The sequence below is a fragment of the Phalacrocorax aristotelis genome, chromosome 2 (genome assembly GCF_949628215.1).
Source record: "Phalacrocorax aristotelis chromosome 2, bGulAri2.1, whole genome shotgun sequence".
Taxonomy (NCBI): Eukaryota; Metazoa; Chordata; class Aves; order Suliformes; family Phalacrocoracidae; genus Phalacrocorax; species Phalacrocorax aristotelis.
The window spans coordinates 106599700-106625181 of NC_134277.1; the positions used below are offsets into that span (position 1 = coordinate 106599700).

At 37.1% G+C, this 25482-nt stretch overlaps 1 protein-coding gene across 3 annotated transcripts in view; it reads right to left on the reverse strand.

The window, feature by feature from the left end:
• DOK6 (docking protein 6) overlaps positions 1-25482 on the reverse strand; it is a 280839-nt gene that overhangs the window by 174646 nt on the left and 80711 nt on the right. For all 3 annotated transcript variants that reach the window (XR_012659151.1, XR_012659150.1, XM_075084596.1), the window contains exon 2: positions 4889-4996. Coding sequence is in view for 1 of the 3 variants with exons in the window: in XM_075084596.1 (XP_074940697.1) it covers positions 4889-4996 (108 nt within the window). In the remaining 2 variants the exon portion in view is untranslated. The remainder of the gene's footprint in view (positions 1-4888; positions 4997-25482) is intronic.

A 25482-nucleotide genomic window follows, 5' to 3' on the forward strand; every position in this document is an offset into this window, starting at 1 on the left:
TCTTGCTAACTTAAAACTCAAAACCTTAGACAGCTGCTGTTGACATAATCTTAACAGAACAATCTCTTATATTAGGGGGATTAAATCAGTAAGTCTTGAACTCTATGCCAGATATGACCTATTTATTTATTTGAAGGGTAAGCATGCCAACATTGACAGATTCAAGCTTCTCTTGCTCTAGGACAGCCACATCTTATGTGCTGGTTTTCATCGGGATAGAGTTAATTTTCTTCACAGAAGCTAGTACGGGGCTGTGTTTTGGATCTGTGCTTAAAACAGTGTTGATAACACAGGGGTGTTTTCATTACTGCTGAGCAGGGCTTGCACAGTCAAGGCCATTTCTGCTTCTCACCCCACCCCACCAGCGAGTAGGCTGGGGGTGCACAAGAAGTTGGGAGGGGACACAGCTGGGACAGCTGACACAAAATGACCAAAGGGATAACCCATACCGTATGACCTCATGCTCAGCATATACAGCTGGGGGAAGAAGAAGGAAGGGACATTCAGGGTGATGGCATTTGTCTTCCCAAGTAACTGTTACACGTGATGGAGCCCTGCTTTGCTGGAGATGGCTGAACCCCTGCCTGCCCATGGGAAGCAGTGAATGAAATGCTTGTTTTGCTTTGCTTGTGCTTTTGCTTTACCTATTAAACTGTCTTTACCTCAACCCACTGGTTTTCTTACTTTCACTCTTCCGATTGTCTCCCCCATCCCACCGGGGGGTGAGTAAGTGAGTGGCTGTGTGGTGTTTGGTTGCCAGCTGGGGTTAAAACATGACATCTTGTCCAACTCACAACATTGCCACTTCATGCGAAGGTTATTTACCTTACTAGTGAAAAAGAAGCATGCATTAATGGAACTGGAGATTTTACAAGGAATGGAAGAATCCACATCTGTTAGTTCCCATTTTAGGCTTTATGGACTAACATTAGTAATTCAGTTATGTCATCCTTATGTTCCCTTTCGGCTCGTGAGTGAATGTGTTCTCCATACTTTGCTAGTGAACATTCTGCGTAGTTGAGGTTGAAGTATCTATGATCAAGTTCATGAAACAGAGATATCTCTGCAGAATCCTCCCTTGCATAACCACACCAGAGCACGCTAGTTTCCTCTACAGTAAACTTCATCGGGAATGTGTTCATTTATACTCTCTTTCTTGCACATTTCTGTTATACTCTTGACTGTCATTTGGATGCACAGGGTCTTTGGCAAGCCATTTGCTCCTAATGGGTTAGAATCTGTATTTATAACCAGTTTTAAATCTTCTGGTTAGCTGTTCTTCAAGCTCTACTTTGTTCATTGGGCAACTGTGTAATGCTTTCCAGTTTATTTAGACACACTTCAGGTTTTGAAGTTTGATCTCTTATTTCTAGTAACCTTCATGTTGTTACTTAGCCACGTTGCCTTCCTGTAATGCTACTGCAAGCCCCTCCTAATAGGTAACAGGCACTGGTACTGTCTGATCAGTATGCCTCTAAAAACTGGAAGAATTTAACTTTTTACATACCTTTTATCCTTTACATAAATGAGAAAGCTTGTTATTTATTCCCTCTTTTAAGTTGGTAAAGCTGTGGTGTCCAATTTTGGCCTTTTCTGATAGTGTAGGAACAGCTCCTAAGAACATTCCCACGCCTGGGATGGGTGCAGGGCTACTGCCACTTTATGCCCTCTTTGGAGTAATGGGAGTAAACACAGCTGTTCTGCACAACCTCTACAATGAATGTTCAAGGGAGAACAGTACAGCTAAGCTATAACTTACCTGAACGAGAGTGTAATGATCTAACTTTACAGTAATAGAAGTTTTAATTTGATACCAGAAACTGGAAAGAACAGATGAGGTCATGTTTTGATTAACGAATGTAATGTTCACTGTTACTGTCCAGAGGCACTTGTCTTTAAGGACTAATGCCATTACTGTTATTTATTGTAAGAAAATCACTAGAAAAAAACACCAAAGCAATGCACAACAGCATTACAGAATTTACAGAAAAACAAATAAGGCCACATATTGTCTGGATACTGGGGAGGTGGGGAGTCCATTTTCTAAAAAGGCCAGCTTATTTGCACATTAATAAATATTTATTTAGGATATGTAAACCAGAAAATCTATTTTTAGTTCTCTTAGCTTTGCACTATCAGACTTTTTTCTTCTTTTTTTTTTTTTTTTTCACCCCGGAACCCTTTCTATAATTCACACTGCCCAGTACACAGGTTCATCAGAAGTATAGGAGATATACAGCCATCTAGCTGAAGTGCTTTAAACAGGAATTTGATTTGAGCTACATTTCAAGCTCAAACATCCATAGAAAAGTGGAGGTATTTAAGATCTTGATAAGTTACTTCTACTGGGGTGCTGTTTGTGATCCTGGATACTGATTTAAATGCAGATAAATCAAATATATTAATTTCTGTTATGTTTCCAATTGAAAGGTAAAATCTTCTGTAACTCTACATGAGAAAGCTAGAAAACCTGCACACTACAATGTAGTAAAAATACATACTACTCCTAGACCTTCTCCCAAGGCAGCCTAGACTGACCTGAAGGTCTGAAGGACATGAGTACCCAGAGAAACCCAATATGTTCCAAGTCCCTCTCTGCACCACCCCCTTTCTTCTACTAGTTATAAAGAGATTGTACAGGAATAAGGATCTCAGGGTCAAAGTACATATTCTTATATGAATATTAGTGTGTGATCAGAGCCTTTCACCCATTCAAGCATGTTGTCCTTTCATAAGGGGTCAGGCTCACAACATGTATTTTAATCTCCCTTAAAAAACACCAGGTCTTTAATTTCTTCAATATTTAATCAATATTTTAATTGATTCTTAGTGATCAGTTACCCTTCAACTTTGCAGAGCAGATGGCCTCCTTGTATTTTGTGAGTGAATAAGGAAACAGAATTTCAAAACAGGGCTAACAGTTTGCACAGGATAGAAATAAACGTACATTTTGAACTACTCTGAAATACAAAAATGCAATAAGCAGCTCTAGAAAAGAAAGAAAGAGAATCAGGATATTTTGATCCAATATCAGCAATCAAATAACTACATCTGCTCCCATAACAACCTTTATTTGTTCTCTCAATAGTCACTCTCAATGACACAATCATGAACATCTACTTCACCATTTCATTTATCAAAATGGAGAAAATTGAGGAGAATAATCATTACGAAATGATAAAATACCTTTAAAAAAAATCAAGCCTGTGAATAAGATTCAGGGCTTCTCTTTTCTGATAATATAACTTTAGAAATTATTTAATGACTTCATTTGAAAAATGGGTATCATCCAAGTGAATGGATAAAATTCTTTTTTCTCTACAGCCAGAAACCCAGCATCCTTTTAAATAGGAAAGAGTATCCATTTATTTCTCTTCCCCTTCCCCACCCCCAAGGAGTGGAATAAGGGGGGAAAAAAGACATGAAGAAGAACCATAACACCCTTTCCATTTGCTTACGTTACATGCAAAGGGCCATACCTCCATCAATACTACAACATGCAGCCGCAACTGTATCTATGTTACTTTTTTGATGTCTCAAATGATTCTTACATTTCACATGATTTTTCTACAAAGATGAGAGTTGACAAGAAACATAAAGTGTTTCTGAATCCTTGTACACATGAAGTATGCTATAGGCAATAACACGCTCAAAAAATTTAAAACCTCCCCTAAAAGCTTCCCACAAAGCCCCACACTTGCATCCTTCTGCCCTGTTGCTAATCCACACAAACTTCATACACAAAGGATCTCCTTGGGATTTCTGCAGCTATCAGCCCAAACCATCCAATTAATCTTGTTAAAGACCCATCATTAAGTTTCATGTTGAAAGTAAACATTTTTTGAAATTTCTGTTGAAGAGGAGAGTCATTTTTGCCTCAGGTGCACCTCCTACACATGGGAGGAAACATTGTCACTGTGGTACATCAGTGAACATGCCAATAGCCTAATACACATCAGTCATAAACCGGGATACCAATATAAGATCGTAAGTTGGATTCTTGGTATTATGAAATTACTGGGGCTCTTTTTCTTAGAAAATATTCACAGGATAATTGCATTACATTTTTCATTTAAGGATACCAAGAAGTTGCTGGATCTTAAAGGCTAATCTGTAGTTTTATGATAGAAAATGTTAGACCTGCATTCAAGAGATCTAGACTTACATCCACACTCTTTCACTGCTTGCTGTATGACCTTGACTAAGTCATCTTTGTGTTTCAACTTGCCGGTTTTAACATAACATCTAATGTTGATATGACATAAAGCTAAAAGTGACTGGATAGAAGACAATCGTACAGAGTCCTGCCCTGTTTTAGGATTAGCTAACTTGAAGTCTACTGCATGTCGTGGGAAGCTGATAACAGTAACTTACAAGACAGAAAGAAAAACCCATGCTCGAATATCTTGTTTTCCATCACAGAAGTGATAGTGACAGAGAAAGCAGGGAGAATCTCATTCAGTGAATCCTGAATTTTTACCCTTAAAAATATCTGCCATTGACAGAGCTTGTAAACTTTGCATATTCAACCAGTGCCACCATTACAACCGAGGCACTTAGCATTTTAAGCATTTGTTCAATACTTAGTAACAAAGGTTAAACATTTCATTAAGCAGCCAATTTTACACATTTTCAAATACTAATGTTTAAAGAAAAAAACCATCCATCTGTCACTTCACACACACTGGGGTTTTTGTATTCATCTGGAAAAAAAAGTGTGATATCTCACCTGCACCAATGAGATTTACAGACATTTTACTGTGCTTTTAGTGTCAGGATTAGGTTTTCAACCCAATTCTCACTGTATTTTTTGGAAACTAGACACATTCTTCCCAAGGAAGAGTTGTAAGCAGGCAATGCTTCAGTTCATGAGTAAGGCATGACTTACCTTGTGAAAGTTCCTGAAATATGCTGCCTTCTCATCTGGAAATTTTTCTAGCCTCCTGGGTCCTTTACTGGAAGCCTTCTTGAAAACCAACCAACAACGCCTGAAAATCTGCAAACAAAATCACTGGATTATATCAGCTTTTCTTTAAAGGTGGACAGAATCATGAATGCATTCAGCTACATAATTGATGTAGGGAGAAATTTTAAAATCACAATATTTTATTTTAAAAGTCTAGGAAATTCTGAGAACACCAATTATTTCTATAAAAGTAATCCAAATTCCTCAATTTATGCATACCAATTGTCAGTACTTTGTATACTTTTTTGCTTCAGTTTCTTTCATTCATGCCAAATTTGACAATTCCTGATATGCAAGTAAATCCATGAACTTTGAATATGAAAAGTATTATAAAGCTGTCATCAGAGAAAGTTCTTTCAGAAATCACTCCATGCATTTCTAGCTTTCACATTTGTACTTTATTTCTATGAGAGTATCGATACCACTGAGAACATTTATTGCAGCTTGTAACACAATACAGTAATCAGCAGAGCTCGTATGCACAGAAAAGAATGTTGAAATAAGCACCAATGTGACCGCTACTGGACAACATCATCTAGTTCTCTCACTTACTTCAATAACTAACTTTCTAAGGAATAATTAATGTTTGGGAACATGTAGTGAAAAATAAAATCCTTCTGAAAGCACAAAACGAAAAAATATTATCCTCTCATATTAATGAAAACCACATTAGATTTTGCTTAAAATGCATTTTTAAGCCACAAAGGTACTTTATTAGACTATTTACCAGGCGTTCTTGTGGTATTGCCATAACCAAAAGTTTAAAATCAGGATTGAATCATCAAATAGGAATACATTTGCAGTTCAAAGAGAAGCTGATTAAGGATAATCCTCCAGAATATATTATGCAAGTAAGGGATTATATGTTAATCTAGTTTTATAATCTGTGGAACTACTTTACTTCATTCCCCTCTTCAGTACTTGCACATCTTTATTAAGATACCATACAGAATTTTATTTTATTATTTCAAGGTTACATTGAAAAATTAAAAAACTCCAGTACTAGTTAATGGCTCCACTGGCCATATGTGGAGAAGAGCCTTATTTCTTCAGAAATTCTCACAATTTAATGAAACAACACAAGAAGTTTATTATTATTTACTTTGGATCAGATCAAACACATATTCCATTACAAAAATAAAAATCAAGGAAATATGAGCAGGGAGAGCTAAAATGAGGAGTTTTCCCCTCAGTGTGATGCTGCCTAAACTAAGCATAAGCAGTAAATATAGTGTCATTAAAATAATTAAGCTTAATTAGCCACATTCTGATATAATAATATTGACACTATCCTGTTGTCATTATCTCAGATGAATCTTATTAGTCAAAATAATGGTTTTCTTTTAAAAACCTACCATTGGACTACAGTTTCAATATGTTTAATTATGAAGACTTTTGGAAGAAAACAGCATTTAATGAAATCCTCTGCAAGTGTACCTCTTACAAAGCATACAAGTTATAGGGTTTTTTCTACTAAGGTTGTAAAGTGGCAACTGTACAACTGTACTTCCTGTCTCAGAAATTACTTCACCTAACCTGGGGGAAAGCAAAGACAATATCATATTTCCTGAAAAAAATGGCATTACACCGTGGGACATCATAAACCATCTTTATTAGACAGTACTTTCTCCAAATAACACCTTGGCAGTGTTGTAACTTATTTAACAAAGCTATAATACTGTTCTCACAGTTATCTCTTGATTAACCCATATTAACTCTTTACAAGATTATGTTGTGGAAAGCTCCACTTTTGCAGGTAAAGGATGTTCATGCTATTTTGACCTTACTAAAAGCAATAGCACCAACTGTCCAAAGGGGACACATTTATTCATCTAATAAAAATGTCACTTTTAATAATACTCCTGGTTCTTCTGGGATCTGGGTTGGTTGGGTTTTTTTTAAGTCTATGTGTATTTTCGGTTCATCTCTCTTCCTCTGAGGAAAGTCTTTTCCTAAGAAGTTCTTTATCAAGGTAAAAACCATTACCTTCATTTCAAATCTTTTATTTCCATTATCCGCCCCTAGTCATTTACAGTCATTTACAGTCCTCACAGACTTCTCTTTAGAGAAACAGACCAACCTACAGTCCCCATCATCAGTGGCGGCGGGTTTTAGCACAGCCACAGAATCCACATTTTACTGACAACCTGAATTTCGAACAGCTAGTGATAAAGTAACAGAAGTTTTGCGTCAATTGACAGAATAAGTTTTTTCAGTTTGTTTTTTAATATGGCACAGTCATTCTTTGTGATAATGCAAAGTATCAGTTAGATCCAGCATGTACCCAGAAGTTTCTGTAACAAATGGAGATCCAGACATGCAAAGTCAAGGAGTCAGATTTCTCCTTGTGAGGACAAGTACATTTTCCAGACAAAAGGTCATCTAATGCATACTCCAAAGCAATTCCTTCAGTGACAAATGAGCAGTGCTCCTGAATGACAGCTTCAGTCTTTTTTTCACTCTTTATCAATCTGGAACATTGTGGAAGTGGGTTTGAGGGTTTGCAGCTGAACTGACAAAATTCAAGAGGTAGGCTTTGACCCCCTTATTAGTTGGGGCTTCAAAGTATCCATCAAAGAGGGCTAGATGCTAGTTATCTTTAAAGATGCTCCTCTTTAGGCTTTTTCCTGAAGTTCTGCATTGGGGTGAATTCAAAGGCTTCAGCATTTAGACTGCAGGAATGAACAGCCCTTGCTTTTACAGGAAAACACTGAATAGCAAGAGGAGGAAACCATAAGTTTTACCTTTAGCCTGTTACCACTTCAATTTATTGACATTTGTTTTTTCCAGACCTTTAGGAAGAGGAGAGATTTGAAGAATGCAATGGCTCAGTGAGGACTCCTGATTTGGTACGTACATACATACATCAAGGTACATCCTTGCATTTGGGTTGGGTCTTTTTTAACCTACAATCACTTTTAAAGCTGGTATAAACATATACACAGTTCCACTGCATTTCAGCGGCATTTTATGTGATTACACCAACAGACAGTTTGTATCTCAGTGTTTGAAAAAGCATTAGCATATGAATTTACCTATAAATATGAATAAATAGGTGCAGATGTGAGCACAGCAAAAAAACATTTGCCTTTCATAAGGCACCTCATTGTTTTACAGAAGCCTACTCAATTATTCACAAACTGTGAGATACGCTTTTATCCCTGGCCTAGTTTATGATGCCATTGGCTGTAATCAAAACTTCTGAAAGACTTCTAAAGTCCTCAGATAATTGGGGTAGCCATTGTGAAAGAAATCAGCATCAGCCCTCTAACAACAGAGAGAATGAGAACCACTTGCAGTGTTGTCTCCATAATATTTAGTATTTCCTGTGAGACTTAAGTGTCTGTTTCTCACACATGCATAGTTGAAGAAATGCCAAATATTTCATTGTTTAATCAGTTTTACAGCATTCTTGGATGAGCACTCACTGCTGAGCAAATATGATTTAAACATTTTGTATCAAGGGCAAACAACACAAAGTCTAACCCTATGCCATTGGGTTTTTTCTGCAGAGGTTCAGAAAGATAGAATTAAGTACATGCTATGTTTATGTTTCCTTTTATTAAAGAATCAATTAGAAGGACCAGACGTTGTTCAGTACAAACCTGAGAAGGATTCTATTGAAATTACCTGCTGAGCCCATGACATAACAGAACCCCTTCAAACAAAACCCTTCCTCTCTTTTTTACAAGATGGGAAAAGCAGAAAAAAATATTCCTCTAGATCCCACTACCTGTGCAACCATGTATCAGCAAGCAATGGCAGTAACTGAGCATACTTGTGGTCTGGTGAGAACTGATTTAGCGGCCCCGCGCAGCATCATATGGGAATGATTTCATTACAATGTACAAGCTGCAAGGGAGAGTAGCCTCTGTTCCTAAGGACGGACTCTAAGAAGCCACATCTCGTTATCCAGACAAAAGGATTCCAGAACCTCAAACAATATAACCATATCAACCCCAAATTATTTCTGAAATCTTTCCAATTAGAAATTCGACTTCCAGTGCTGCTCCATTTCTATTAATCTTTAGAGATCCTTTTTTATATTTTACTTGAAATACTGTCATAGATCAATTTGTGATTAAGATCTCTGCATAATCTTCTTTTTGTATTTTTTCTTCTGCTTAAATCACCTCTCAGCTCACCTTTCCAGCACGTTCATATTTTTTAATATTCTTGACTAATATATGCAAAAGTTTGGCCTCTGAACAGATCATTATTCTTCAGGCTCATATCATACAGTTCGGTTTTATTGTTGCCATGGTTGTTCATAAATCCATTAAAAGACACATTAAAGGAAGTCTACTGGCTAAATAAGTTTTTTAGAAAGAAAAAAAAAAACTTTTTCCTTTTCCTAAAATAATTTAAAATCATTAGTTTACAGTGGGAATCTTATGTATGATTTTCCATTTTCCAGAGATTTCTAAAGCCTTTTCCTAGTCATTTACAATAGATGCTTTTGACACTAACATTTCTTTTTATCCACAGCTGTAGCTAATAAAGCGTTGCCAGTCATCACTAATATTTAGAGAAGGGATTTTTATTGACAATTCTCTACACATTATTCCAGAAATTCCACCTCACACTCAAAGAAAACAGAAAGAAAAAAAACCCTCATCCATCTTTACTTCTTTTTAATGCCAAAGTTACAACACTATAATTTTTTTTTTCCAAACCACTTCAGATGCTCTGATATCTCCCTGACCTATCTAAAAGTTAGTATGAATGGCAATCACTTTCTTGGGTATATTGGAAAACCATCTAAATTTCTGCCACTAGGTGTAAAACATTTGTGTCTTGAGAGAAGTAGCAGTAAGCTCCTGGTTACTAACAGAAACAATCACTGACCAGGACGGACACCCAAGCATCGCTCATGGGGCTTTTTGCCAGCATAACCCATCAAATGGTTCTCCCAGGAAGACACCTACATAATAATATTCAGTTCTGCATTTACATCTCCTTATTTGCAGGAAAGGTTGATTTCTCCTCCGTGATGTTCCACATGCGCTGCTCTCCTGTTAGACAAATCAACATCTGCAGTGTATGCACTGAAAATGCTAAAACATGAAAATCTGCAACTTTACTTTCTAGTTATCTCCATTAAAAATGGATATTTGTTTTTATTGATATGTGAAAGAAATGCAGTATGGTGTGAGCTAAAAAAAAATCTTGACTCACAAATTGAAAAATGTGGCATTCATAGTAAGAAAAATAAAAAAAGTTGTCACAGTAAAGTCCTATTTGACTACTTTGACATCCACCACTTCTTTATTTTTCTGTGCATATTTTGGCAAAGGGCGAAGAGATGAGGGGTGACACTTCACTGCTTCAGTGGAACCACACGCGTCACGCATTCAAGTAAAATTTAAGAGAAATTGAAAAGCAGTTATTATCTGTAACAAGGCCCAAGAGGAAAATGGGAAGACAAACCCATTCATGCCTCAGCTGAAGAGCAACTTACAGCATAAAAACTATTGCTGAGTAAAGTCAATACAAAAAGCACAGCAAAACAAAACAAAACACCTCATGTTGCAATCCACCTACTTGAGTTACCAACACTTTGCATTAAAAAGACAAAAGCAAGTACTGCTGTAACAAGGCATGCAGTCCCTCCCGTACTTAGGTTTCCGGGCATCTTTGAAATTACAGTGCCCTAGAAACAGTGCTTTTTCCTGCCTTGAACAGCACTGGTTTTGTCATTTGCTTTTTTGAAATACAGTCACCACTGCACTAAGTGGGTGCATTTTGGATCCCTAAGAAGAAACAAGAGAGATGGAACGCTACTGAGCTCCCCAATTATCGCAGAGGGTGCATAGTAGCAGGGAATCAGGGCCAGATCCTGCTTCTTTACCATACCACTGGGAACTCATATATTTCCCAGCAGCAGAGCAGATACCCTCCACAGTCAGTTGACACCCACTCCCCACCAAACTGAAGGAGAGGCAAAAATAACCCTTAGCCCTGCTCAGAAGCATGAGGCTACTTGCTTCTTTCAGCAGCTCTGGGATGTGGAGCCAAGATTTTACCACAAGACACAAAAAGCCTTGGAAGGTTTCCCCTTTTTTATATTGACTCCAACTCTCCACCCGCTCTTGCCTATTTCAACTTTTTTTTTTTTTTCAAATGTTACCGGAAGATCTATCACAAAGCAACTGCAATAAAAGCAAAGCTGTTTCAGCTGTAAAGCCAGGATTTAAAAAACCACAAACATATCCCAGAAAGATCACTAGTAATGCCTTTAATAACAAATGCTGACTGAAGGTGTGTTACAAAGGCTATCCAACAGGGAAACATTCCTCATATATGATAACCTTGCGTGTACCCTCGAGCTTCATTTTATCATCCTAATTAGAAAGCAAGGTTAAACCTCTAGTTTTTAAACTTTGTAGTATGACCTCCTGCAACATTATAGAAGACAATTTGGTCTGAGATCATTTTAGTGTCATAGGTCAAAAACTAAAATTTCTGATAGCCTTTTTTTTATCATCACTATTATTTTCCAGATTGCAAATCTTCTGGCATTTACAGTTAGGAATAGAAGAAATATAGAAACATCTGCTACAAACTGTTTCATCTCAGATTAGATCAGTCCTTGTGGGCTTGATTGCAGTCAGTGAGAATTAGGATGGTTAGAGAGAGACGATTAGGGACAATTCACCCAGTTATAGTATATATACATCACGTCTTTTCTGCCATAACATACTATTATAGATTCATATAGATGTTTATAATATACTATAATTTATGGTGTAATAGTCACAGGCTATACATGTAATCCATAAAAAGATTTATTTTATTATTAGAGAGTTCTGTGAAACCAAAGCACATCATAGTAATTTTCCAACTATTCCTATACTAACTAAACTACTGTGTGTATAAACACTTTAGCTATGGAAGCTGAAATCTTTTTCTCCTGTGTTTAAAAAGAGCGGGGGGATACATATCTAGAAAGCTTTGCACATTATTTTCCCGTGAAAAGTGTTATGCAATTGTATCAATCCTTAAGCACCCACATCTTAAAAACTCACCACTGTTACTTTGCTTTGAACTGCCAGCAGGGCAATTCAAGGACAGAAGGACAGCCTACACAAATAATGCACTCAGTCTTCATAACAGTCTGCAGATCAGCAGAATTTATCACTTATATCTGAATTGATGTTACGGTTATTTAAAAAAATCGGTTCCAGTAACAATTGTTTGGCTTTCTGCATTTCTGACTCAGTTTTGGCAAGACTAACTTCAGTGATTCTTTTGGAGGAAAACTAATACCGCTTGCTTCATGGCTGGTCTCAGAGCAGATGACAGAAGAAAACTCAAAACAAACCACAACAAAAATTCAGTTACAACAGTTTTCTCAGGCATCCAGCAGTAAAATCCCAGAACTTGCAAAATTTTTAAAGAAATTATTATACCCAAGAAATCTCAAGCATTTCACTGAGCTTAAGCTGAATGTGTAGCAGCTACTTAAAAACAATTATGTAGCTAGAATTTTTACCCAAGTCTGTATCTCCTCCCACAGGTATTTTATACATGTAATCAGAAAAGAATACCAACAGAGAAAGCTATGGTTTCATTATATTTTAATACTAAATTTGAGTTACTTCTCAAACTGAACCGGAGTAACTAGCTTGCTTCACTCATCTAAAGTTTTTTTGATGGAAATACCAATTTTTTCCCCACTTTTTACAACATTTTACTTTAGTCACCAAAAAAACATAGTTCACTTGAATATGACAAACCACAATAGTTTGATATTCTGCAATGGAAAGTAATAGTTAGAGAAGAAAAGTTATAAGTCCTTTCATTAGTTTCTAATCACATAGGTATATATTGAAATAAGGTAAATACCACTGCAGTAAGGCTTCTTAATTTTTGACTCTTCCATAGATGAGCTTATTAACTGAAATGCAGTATCTTTTACATATATTTAGTAGACAGTCATCACTTCCTTCTTGAAAAAGTTGAAGGCATTTAGCATACCTACAAGAGAACTTAATGCTGAGAAACAAACAAGTTAGAATTATTGAGATAGATTTCTTATTTACGTCTTTATAAAACAAAATTCAGACCTTTACACACAATCTGAAATAACACACTTACATTGAAAGATTGTATCTATCTGCCCAGATCCCTAATATTTTATGTTTAGGAAGGCAGGGATCTGTGAAAATGAGTGTTACAGAATCTAAAACATGCAACAGTATACCTTAAAATGAACCAGAGCTTCTGAACAGAACAGTAATCGCAAACATCTGTTCCATACTACTGAGGGACAAAAACTCAAATCATTTTTACGGCTCCAGTCCAGAGGGCTACAAGCTCAAATTCAGCTTCGGAATCCAAAATTATTCTTTAGGTTTACATCAGCTAGCATTTTACCACATCTATCCATACTTCTCACTACATTATCACACAGAAACCTGTCTTAGCAGGGGTATCACAGTCCTCAATATGTTGTTTTGACTGAAAGTAAGTGGAAACAGTGTGCTTTGCATGGGATTTAATATAGCTGAGCACAGCACTAAATCTAAAGAATTCTCCATGAAGAACAAAAATGAGAGCTGATTATAAGTGCCACTGTATATTTACGTAGGTGCATAATTTCTAACAGCAATTGATCCTCAAAGTAGAATAGGAAAGTTAAGACTCTTATGCTTGGATGATTTTGTCATTTCAGCATATATCTAGAAAATCTTGCGAATCCAGCCACACTGATATATATGGGTGAAAGCTAACTGTAATCTATAGCTAACTATAATCTATAGGTGCCGCTATTAAATGCCTGGTCACAGACCCAGGCATGCATGCATGCATGCATGAACGTGAAGTGTATGCAACATGTTTACATTCAGTGAGACTAAACAATATATAAATACTAATGTAGAAGAAAAGCCCTTCAAACATCCTCCAATACACTGTATTACAGAACAGAGTACAGATTCTAAAAATGCCATTTACCCATGACATATCATTCAATAAACCTCTGAAGTTACAGGCTGTATGAATCAATCATGTTGGTTTCCTACAAATGAAATGTATCCTTTTATATGAAGTTACATATTCTACTTTGACTCTTCTTTAAGTATTATGACATGTCTGCTAGATTTTATGGAGAAATTCATAAAATTCAATTATTTAATCTTCATTAAAGATGATTAATTTTGCAGAACAAAAAATGTTCTGCAAAATGAAGCCTGCAGTAGTATTAGAGCAGGGCCCTACAAATAGTAAGAATCAAGAGGATGTCTAATATCAGTGCTGTTTTTTTGACATTTGATCACCTGCATTACTTTAACCTATAGGTTAAATCTCCCTCTGGTAAAGAATCATAGTTTTAACAGATGTTAATGTGTCCGCAAAGACCTTCATTACGTCTTACTTTTAACTTAATTGAAGGGTAGGAAGATGATTTAACAGCTCATGGTAAGTGGAAATAGTTAAAAGCTCAGAGTTAGGGAGAATCCTCTGCAGCAGGAATAATAAGGGTACTAAAATTGAGTACTGCAGTGAAATTTTTTGGTAATTCTCATAGAGTTCAAATTTTTAAAGTAAAAAACCAAAACAAAACCAAAAGCAAACAAAACACCCAAAAAAACAACTGTCATTTGCTCTTGGTCTTAAGAGTTATGAGGAAGATGCATGCAGACAGAAAAATACATATTTCAAATACTTCATTCATTCGTATTAGTGATTTGTTTTCTGCCACTCTTGTGCTACTTATTTTAAAATATTTCCTGAAATTCTCTACTTAAAGATGTTACCAATCTGCTACTACAATGCATCGATATTGCACTAAATAAACAAGTAATCCAAAGCAAGAAAAGGATGAGAAAACAAACACTTTTACACACAGCTAAGAGGATTTGGAAGAAAAAGCCATAGCCCTTAGCTCTTGTAACTACCAACACCAGTTCTGTTCAGCTGTCTTAATAGCAAATTTTTAACAGATAAAGACAGCTTTTACTCAAAGAAAACTAGCATGAAAGAGCTTCCCTGAGAACTCAAATGCAGCTGGCATATTACATTCCCAGCCAGGATATTCTGTGGGGAAATGCACTACTGTGGGGATTAGATCTCATGTTGTTACAACCCCAGGGAAATAAAGAAGAGGAAAGGCAGACGGCCTCCAAACCCAGACTTCATAAATCCAAAAGACCACTCTGAATTCCCTGCTCTGTACCTGTGAAGGGCCTCAGAAAAGTCTGCCCTGGAAGCGTTGTAGAGATTCACCCAAAGTTTATCCAAATAAACCCAGAGAAGCCATGTCAGTGTTTTAGTATGCTTTGGCCCAGACCCAAACTGGTAACACCCAAGCCATCATAGATCAAACACCAATTTCTTTGTTAAGGGAAAGCTGGTCATCCCACCAAGTTAATAATATTACCTCAGAGAAAAAAAAAAACCAAACCAAAACAAAACAAAACAAAAAAACACAAAAAACAGTTGTCCCCCAACACTTCCACTGATTATCACTAGCTTTCCAGACCTTGTAGGAGATAAGATTGGTTTTTTACAACCATTTCCCATGCACAGAAGAAAATTATTAGTCTGCCCAACTGATGCTATTTATTTTGATATTCTCATCAGCTGCATATTAATATAAAAAAAAAATCTTGATTCTTCTGTGCTCAGGGAACAACCTGAGGGCAGGAGTGGGTAGAAGAAGAGGAAAACAAATATTATTGTATCATTTCTGGTCAAATCAAACAGACAACCTGTAATACCCTATCCAGAGTACAAACATCTAGCATATTGGTTCAATATTAGCTAACACAAGTCCCTTTTCTCACTTGCAATATTAAAAGTGCAGATAGGTCAATAGCAGCAAATCGTGTTGCTCACTTCCCACGACTGCTGAGATGGCCTCAGACACAAGACCTGAAGTTGTAATACATGGTCTAACATAAAAGTGAAGGGGAAGGGGGGAGAAATTTTGTGTGCTCATTTGTATTAACGCTACCAGAAGCAAGATTTGGCTTTGCAGTATTGACTGGTTAATCTTCTTATTTTAGTTGTGAAGTTTGAGTGAGAGTTTAAGTGTAAGAATTAAAAAGTAGGAGTCTTGTCACAGATACAGCTTCATTATATAGTGATAGTTATGAGTAAACTCATAAAACCAGAGCAAGTCAGCTTTCTTGTTAAGCAGTATTTCTATGCAAAAAGTCAGTAGAAAACTATAGTTACAAAATAAAAAATGCAGATTTAATGGAAAATACCCAGGAGGCTTAATAGAATGATTACTCTATCTTTATTAATAGCTACTCTGAATAAGAACATAATATGAATCATGAACTAAAAAAATTTTGCCAAATTCTGTATGATAACAGAGACTGTCAGAGAATGGGCTAACAACTTTACTGTAATTTTTTGTACTAGAACAGTGAAATAAGCAAAATATTATGAGTAATTCTCACCTTCTTCATGGAAAGAATTTATGTATATGGTGCCAGTTGACTGGCTCACCACAGGTGCTGTCTTACATAGCAAGAGCCTGCAGAAAGTGTCTCTTCTTGACCCATTTCATTCGTAATGAAGTCATGGGGAAAATTCCCAAATGTCTTTCAGTACCTTAAAGTTTCTGATTAGGGGTAGTGTAGGAAGGAGAGACAGTATGGGAAAAAGTTTTCAGTGTAGAATTACATAAATGAATATTCATAATCCCAGACATCTTCACTGAATGACTCAGAGTTTGAGAGGTGTTGTTTATATTGACATCATCCATACATATTAGACAGCTGTAGGTAAACTTCAGTCTCTGCATTTAATCGATATTTTTTCTGGTTATTCACCAATAGATGTATTGATGTATTTACATCATAAATAGGATTCTAAATTCACAGTTACATTTCCAGCATCTCAGAAATCAAGCCAAGCAACGCTTTTCACATGGCCATTAAAATCTTGCCAGTGTACAAGACAGATCCAAGTCCAGCACTTCAGAGCAACAATTGCTGCACATGGTCCCTTTTTGTTTTAAAGCCTGCACTTACAATGACCCAGCTTGCATATCAACTGAAATAGAGTTAGGCAAGAGTTGGACACAGATGAATGAGAGGAAATGTGCAAGTCACTGAGCCCTGCCTCCTTCAGTTGTAGAAAGCCAAGCAATAGGTGCCTGCTACTTTTTTTCTCTCCTTCTCCACCCATCACACTATGTATACCCAAGGAGATACTTGAAGTCTGACAGTTTTTCATGTTGTCACTGCCTCACTAGAATAGAAATAATTTCCCTCATGAGAATTAATAGGCAAAAAAATACCGGGCATTTCACATTCATAATTTTTTTCATAGGTGCTCAGTGGCTCATGCTTTGGAGAGCTAGTTTTTATTGTGATTTAATTTATGAGCCTTGTTCCAGCAGAAATTTTAATCCTTGCAGCTGACATCTGCATGAACGTATTTTTGCCTTTGACTCCAAATCACTCGTTTTAGCACGTTCTTCTTTTGGCTTTTGTATTTTTAACATATATTATAATGAATCTATCAGCAGGAAGATCCGTTCAAGTGCAGACATGGTAGTTCAATACAGCATTCGCCAGTGAACTCACAGCATCAGGCCACAGCAAGCCAGCCACTGTGACACTCAGTAGCTGAGGATGCTGTACCATCTTACCTTTTGATGGCAGAGCCTTTTGTTCTATTTCTCTTTAGAAGGATCCAACTCTATTCTTTTCAAACAGCATCTGGTGTGTAATTTTTCCTTCAGCTCCTCTGCCTTTCAAATTAACAATTCCCTGCTTCCTACTGTTTTCCCTCAGGTCTTCTTAAGTGTGCCCTGCTGGACTTTAAATATTTTTCAATAACCACCTTAAATGAGTTCAGTCTTGGTTTATGATGGATTTAAGCTCTAAGACTTTATAAATGAATAAAATATTACATAAATGGAGCTGACTCATAATGGAACATCAGCCACATTCACAGGGAAAATTTTAGACTTTCACAGAATTCTATTTTTTCTACTGTTACCTCCATTATTGCTGCTATTTCATTTTTTGCATATGACAGGAATTCCTTTCTACTACCAACAGCATCCATTCTTTTGTTATTAGCATCATAGCAATTGACAAATATTATCGGCAGTGGTAATTGTCTCACAGGATACGTTCCAGGAGTTATACGGTGCAATGCCATAGGAGTCTGTTTATTTCCATCCTACATACATAGCTGAAGCCTCCTCTTCTTAAATATTAGCAGACTTCATTCTACGACAATTGTTTTTGTGTGAAGCGTTTTAAAATATTTGGCAGATATTTTTGCTGCTCCTATCCTTGTTTCTGAAGTCTGCAGAAACATCATTAAAAAACAGTTTTTAATGGTACAGGCTGAAGACGGGACATTTTAGGGGTTTACATTTTTTCTAATCTTAATCTTTTCAGAAAGTAATAGTATAGTTGTTTACTACATGGTTTTCACGTTTTATTTACATTAAACTTTTCCAGTCATCTTTTGCAGACGAGGGGCTTGCTATTTACTTATCTGCATCTCAAAAGGGAGTGACAGCAATATTCCCATTGAGCACAGGCAGAAACAGGAAGAGAAGAGAGAAATGGCCTATTACACAAAACTGAGTCATGTTTGGCTTCAGAATACTGTCATTAAAATGGGTCGTCAAAATTACTCTGAACAGGTCTACATTAATATTTTCCCAGTTTCTTTTCAGAATTTTCTTTCTTGCTCATTGCTAACAAAAATTCACAATCAAAACACAATAAAAAATTGGGAAAATAATACTTTTACAAGATATACAAACAGATCAACTTTAGAGCCAATCGTTTGGACAAACTCTTTCTAGAAACACAGTAGCATTAATCTGTTATCCCATGTCTTCCTTGCAAGAACCATTGGAATTGTCCTGACAGATTTTGCACAAAGTAGTACACATTATTCAGCTTGTCTTTCCATGCTCTTCAGCATTCGGAAATTGTGAGAAGACCACAATTTTTAATCTTAATCTTCAGTTCTAGATGTCTTCAAACAACCTCCAATTAAAATTGAAGTGATATATATCCCTTGAACCCAAAGAACTAGTCAGCCTAGGACTAGTTAAAATATTTTCAGTTCCTTTGGATAATCATTACATTTTATCCACCGCAAACTTTGGATCAGACCATGTGTTGGGCTTAGTCTTAGAGTTTTAGTCCTTATTTAAATGGGATTATTTTAAATGAGAAGTTAAAAGTTCTCTCCCCTCCCCCCATATCTATAAACAAAAAAGAACATTAATTACTTAATTAAAGAAAATAATGTCTTTGATGATTTTTCAGGAAAAGCAAAGCAAGCCATAAAAAAAAAAAAAATCCCCCAGTGACCCATAAGCTAATTCAGTAACATTATACAACACATACTTAACTCCTTTAAGGTCATGCATATTATGTCATTCTACTTATCACCGTTCCTTATAACGACACTGCACCATTTCTCCAGAGATGCAAGTTACTTACATAAGTGGTGTTTGTTCTAAAAATACACCAACAATTAAACGTCTGAGTGTGTGTATGTGTGTGTATACCTTTACTCAGAAGCTTTATTGGAGGGAATGCATACCCTCAAAATGAAGGCACAGAATATGTCAAAATTTAACTAATTTATAGGCACCCCAACTGGAAAATTCATTAGCACAGAAGATTTAAGCAAAGTACATGTTATTAAAAAAATAAGCACTTGCAAGCTTTGCTGACTGAAGTTCTTAATTTTTAAGACCGCACTCTTTCCGATGTTGCCACTGGTGATTAAAATTTCTTAGAACTGTCATAGAGATGTGTGTATAAGAGAGTCCTTACATTAAGAAATCTTTTTCAGTATCCCTTTCATTACTGCTGCAGAAGATTCCTGCAAACTGTGACCAGCAAAATTTTGATATGATGGCTGAGATTATTTTAAAATCACATACTAGTAGTCAACAGTCCCACTCAGGGCTGTTGGACTAGCTGACCTCCATGATCCTATGAATATGCAAATTAATGACTAAATGCAACCTTAAATGCTTACGTTTTCTTTTAGGCCCAAATTTAGTTATATTTTTCTCTGCAAAGAATTTCTGAGGAAAAACATCCTGGAGAGCTCTTTCTCTAAAGATACAGCCTTTTCATTCTTCTCTGTTTTGCCCTTTATTCTCTTTAAAATTGGACTTCAATGAGGCAGAGCAAAATTAGTCCACAGAGTCTACAAGAGGCTTTACCCCATGTAGACCCTGGAAGCAGGGCTCTCAAGAAAATCGTTGAAAGGTATCAAAGTAGTCTTCTATCAACATCTACTCCTGATACTGTAGGAAGCATTAACACAGTGTGCTTTTCCCAAGCCAACCAGAGTCTAGCCTTTCCATTCCCCCTCCCCTGTTCTTTTATTGCTACCTTCCCCTCAGCAACAAAACTTTTGTCACTTTTAGGGAGAAATTACTTGGGATGGCAGCTCTTTCCCCTTTTAAGATTGAAAAAAAGATCTGAAATTCAACTTTCTCCCTTCCAAATAAAGGACCTCCTAAAAAGCTTAGATGTTAATTGTAGCAAAGGAAAAAAATCAGTGAACTAAAGTAAGGCCCTGTCATGGTTTAGCCGGCAGCTCAGCCCCACACAGTTGCTCGCTCACTCCCCCACCGGTAGATGGGGGAGAGAATCAGAATCAGAAGGGTAACGCTCGTGGGTTGGGGTAAGAACAGTTTAATAATTAAAATTAAAAGAAACAACAACAGAAATGCAATGGAAAGGAAAACGAGAGGCGTGAAACCCGGGGAGAGGGGGAAGGGAAAGGAACGACCGAAACAAACCGCTCACCGCCCGCCGACCCGACGCCGCGCCGCCCCCGAGCCACAACCTGCCCCCCCTTCATGTACTGGCCATGGTGTCACATGGCATGGAATGAACCTGCCATTGGCCAGTCGGGGTCAGCCGCCCCCACCATGGCCCCGCCCCTCCCAGCCCCCCCCCCCCCGCCACGCGGCAGAGCGCGGGAAGCTGGAAAGGTAGCCGACCCCCACAGGTAGGAGAATTAACCCCTTCTCAGCCAAAACCAGCACAGGCCCTTTTAATACTTGTTGTGGCCCCCTATATAGCTGTAAAACATGATTATGAGGTCTGTGCATTAAGGTTTAGCAATTTCTGAAGAAAAGAAAGAAAAGTTTAATGTTGCTTTGTCTAGAGTAAGGATATGTAATTTCTTTTTTTTATTCCATCACGCTTTACGCCTCCGAGTTGCATAATTCTCTGACCCCATCTCTGCAGTCTAAACATAGCACAGTTCAAAACTTCATGCAGATGTCAGGCTCTGAACAAAAGCTGAACAGAAATTAGATTTCAAGCACTGGAATGGTAGGTTCCATTATTCTGAAAGCATGAAGGAAAAGAAATAACGCTGCTTCTGGGATCACAGTTTTATCCACTATTACAGAAATGTACTTTCCACTATTGAATGTACTTTTTGTTCACAAGTTTTTGAAGTTTTGATCACATACAATCATAGAACCATTAAGGTAGGAAAAGACCTCTAGGATCATCAAGTCCAACCGTCAACCCAACACTACCACGTCTCCTAAACCGTGCCCTGAAGTGCCACGTCTACACGTCTTTTAAATACTGTATGAAGACATCTATGGGAAAGTTCAGAAGTTGTATCTTTTACTCTCTGTCTAGCATAACTTGCACACATTAAGTATAGGGTATATAGCAAACATATGCGGCTTTAAATTAAGGATTTTTCTTCTGTAATGGCACTTTTCTCCCCTTTTCCATGTCATGTTTTACAGGGAGCTTTGAACAAATCACAGAGCATTTATAGTCCTGCCTCTATTGTAGCAGTGGTTTTGATGGCAACACCCATCGTGAAGGTTACACCACAACCTAGGTTAGAGAGGCCAGAGGCTCATATCAACTGTTTTCTGTCCATTTCAGAATGGTACTTAACACCTTGCAAACTAGAAGCTGAAATTTCATTGACCTTAAAACATTCCTCCACTGCATTTCTTACATTTTCATTACCAGTCAAGGAGTCCTAAGTGTCACAACGCTGACACTGGTGTGACTGCATGGATATAAATTATTGCTTGAACAGAAAAGAATTTGCTTCTAAGCATTCCAGAAAACTAATTTCCTGCATGTCACCTGCAATTGATGATAGCTGAATGAATAAGGCAAAAACTTTTGTGTGAAGAAGACACCCAGGATGAATAACTAGATTTTGATGCTTTCATTTTTCACCTAAACAAATATAAGCATTGCTAAAGGCAAGCACAGTAAGTTGTTTCAAGCTATTGACAGGTTGTCAGATGCACCAGAAGTGATAAAAAAGTTTTTTTAAAAAATTCACATTTTCAATTCCCGATAGTAGATTCCTTTAAGAAAATATGACAGTGGTAAATACATAAATAAAGAGAGATTGGCTATCCTTCTTTTCATGTTGGCTTTCTTCTGTTTTCTTGCTCATGTGAAAGTATTCCCCACGCCCCAGGGAAGCAACTTTTCACAACTAAATACAAACTGGACAAACTAATTTGATTTCCGAGAGTTAGAAAGAAATGAGCACTAAATTTTTGTCTTGGTAAAGAACCATTTGTCATGTAGAATGAAATAATTAATATTTACTCTCTAGAGAAGACTCTCAGATGGTCCGAGTCTGAGCACAGAGGAATTTTGCCACTAGAAATGGAAGCTTATACCTTGGTGATTTGAAAGCTGGCACTTCAGTTGTCTTGTTTATGAACAAGAATTTCACCTCTGGACCTGAAACTTTGCATCCATTCAAGCAGCAATGACTAAAATATAGAAGAGCTACCCCCTCTACTTGGAGGCAGTCACATACGGCCTTATTGCTGAAGGCTGGGATAGTTGTCTGCAAAAAAATGAGCTACCGCAGGAATGATCAATAGATCACCATTATCATTCACGAAAACTTATGACTCAGACGCACATTTTGTATAAGAAGTAGCTCTTGTGGCTATAGTGGACAACCCCTAAAAATCATTCAACTCATGCATGAATGATCCTGTTCAGACCCACAGGACAGACATTTCCTGCATTGTAGAAAAACAAGCAGAGTGTAACAGTCTCATAAATGGACATTTCTCTTCCTTCCTGTATTATTTTACAATACTGCCCTCTCTGCAGTTAATCCTTCCAAACCAAGCCAAATAAATGCCTGACAGAACCCATCCCCCTGTACGCACACACACAGATACCCAACCAGAAACTTCAAAGTATATGCTGGTAGTTCCTTCTTCCACGACTTTGCTAATTTCTTGAATTTAGTGAGGAGAACTTGTGCTTACAGCTTACTGAAGAACAATCATCCTGTTTCACAGGATCTGAAAAGGTAGGACAACAGTTTATTTATGTAAGCTCTGCTGTAATTTGGCATCCCTGCTGAGTGCCCTAATTTGTGGGTTGAAATAGTTTTGTCTCAGATCATTTTGAATCAAGCACAGAACATGAACCTCTCAAAATTCAGACAAGTGTTTAACTGATAATCTATATGGAAAAAAAAAGAAAATCTGAATGTCCTGAGGTATTGAGTTAAAAACACCTCAGTTAACTCATCATTAAAATCAAGGTTTGTTTTTTTTTTTTTTTCCTTGTATAGATACAGTACCTATAGAGATTTGTCCCTCATTTATCTTTTTGCATTGGATCTGGCAATGTAGCATAAATGCTGAACTGGTGACATCACAGCCATTTCCATAGCAACACACCAAATTCCCAAGCATCATCATGGGTCTACTGTCACTGAAAGCTGAAAGAAAAGCAAGGCTGAGGTAATGTTTGTCAAGCATTCAAACATAGCACTAGTTTCAAGTACTCTCTTAAAGTAGATCAATCCTTATCCTTCAGCTAGAATACTAGCACAAATACTTTTAAAAACCAAACAAATAAGTGTTTGGGTTGGTTTATTTTTTAAATGTCTTAACTTTAGTTATTTCCAGTAAACCTCAATCAGCAAATGGGTGACTACTTTAAAACAGATATTTTGTTTTGTTGTTCATTCCCATTCTTTATATCATTTGCATCACAACATAGGTTATCTAAATAAGGGATGACATCTTCACATGCTTTACTGCTGTAGCGCTCAATATAGCCCTTAGAGAATACAAGAATACAAAGTATACTAGGTTTTAAACATGAAGTTGATTTAAAATTTCTTTGCCAAATGCTGACATTAATTATTAACTAAACACTAATAAAAAATTGATATTCACAACAGCATAGGTTTCATTATTAGTTAACAAACAAAAAAGCTCTGAAGAAAGTTACCACATTTAATAACAAGATCATAATTGCTGAAGATATCTGTAAAATTAAAACAAACCAAAAACCACTTACTACCACCTTTTGTAGTAAGAGACCTGAACTCTGATTAAATTTTAAAATTGTATGTTTTTCCATGAATGCCCCATAGAGTATGTTTCTCAGAAAAAATCTGAAAGCTAATCAAAAAATCATTTGACTACAAATTGTCACGCCTTCAGTATAGCCAAGCCAATTAATCACTGTGCTCCTATCACAGCATTTCAAACATATTATGTGTTGACAAGTTGCCTACACAATAGCAGCCTTGTAATGGAAAATAAAAAGCAAAAGGAGGAAAAATTAATAACATATTGAACACATGCTCTGTCGTCCATAAAGTCTCCTCTGCCTTTTACAGACCTGCTCTGAATCAAACCTCCGTACTTTCCCTCTTCCCAACTCACATCTTTAGAATTCCAGGCCACCCACATACCTACCCAAGAGGTGGCATGAGTTTTTTCTCAAGTCCTGTAACCCGTTCAGGGATTCACAACAACAACAGAAAATCAAGCCTTGATAGCCTTTTACAAGAACCAAATGTTTCCAGTGGCACTCAGTCACCTACAGGTAGCTCAGTGAGTTCATCTTAAACAGCCATCCATCCCACACCATTTAATACACTTCTGTGACTAAAGGAAACTCCTGCATTAAAAGATGGGTCTATAACCAAATTAGGACATTTCTGTCAGTTAGAAGAGGGGTAAAGACCAACACAAATCATCATCTAGTATTATGTATCACACAAAACCCTGTTTTAATGCTTTGATTCACAGTGCCTGGTACCTGAAAAGAGAAATGGCTAGTTGCATGGAGAAAAGGAGAACTGGTATGACGGCTGAAAATGTTTTTGTGTTCCAGGAAGGTGATGATTTGCAGCCCTTGTTTTATCTGATAGTGAGGGAACCTCAACAAAAAGTGTAAGTGAAGTCAAACTATATTCTTAACACATCAGGAACATGTCTGGAAGATATCTGAGCTGTGGTATGAATCTACTCTGTTTACTGCACCCTTATTTCCTTATCTGCTGAGCCCTACCTCTTCCTTCCCCATCTTCTCCCCTCCTATGCCCTCCCGTTTCAGCTCAGCACTATGAATTCATTCAGCCTCATTACTTTTGTTCTCATTGCACTTTGTCCCATAATTCAGGCATGCACTCAAGGTCCAAACTTTCCCAGCTCACCTCTGCTTATTCCAGTCCATTTCCCACCTGCCCTGTCTAGGAAAGCAATGAGCAGCTCTCCCCAC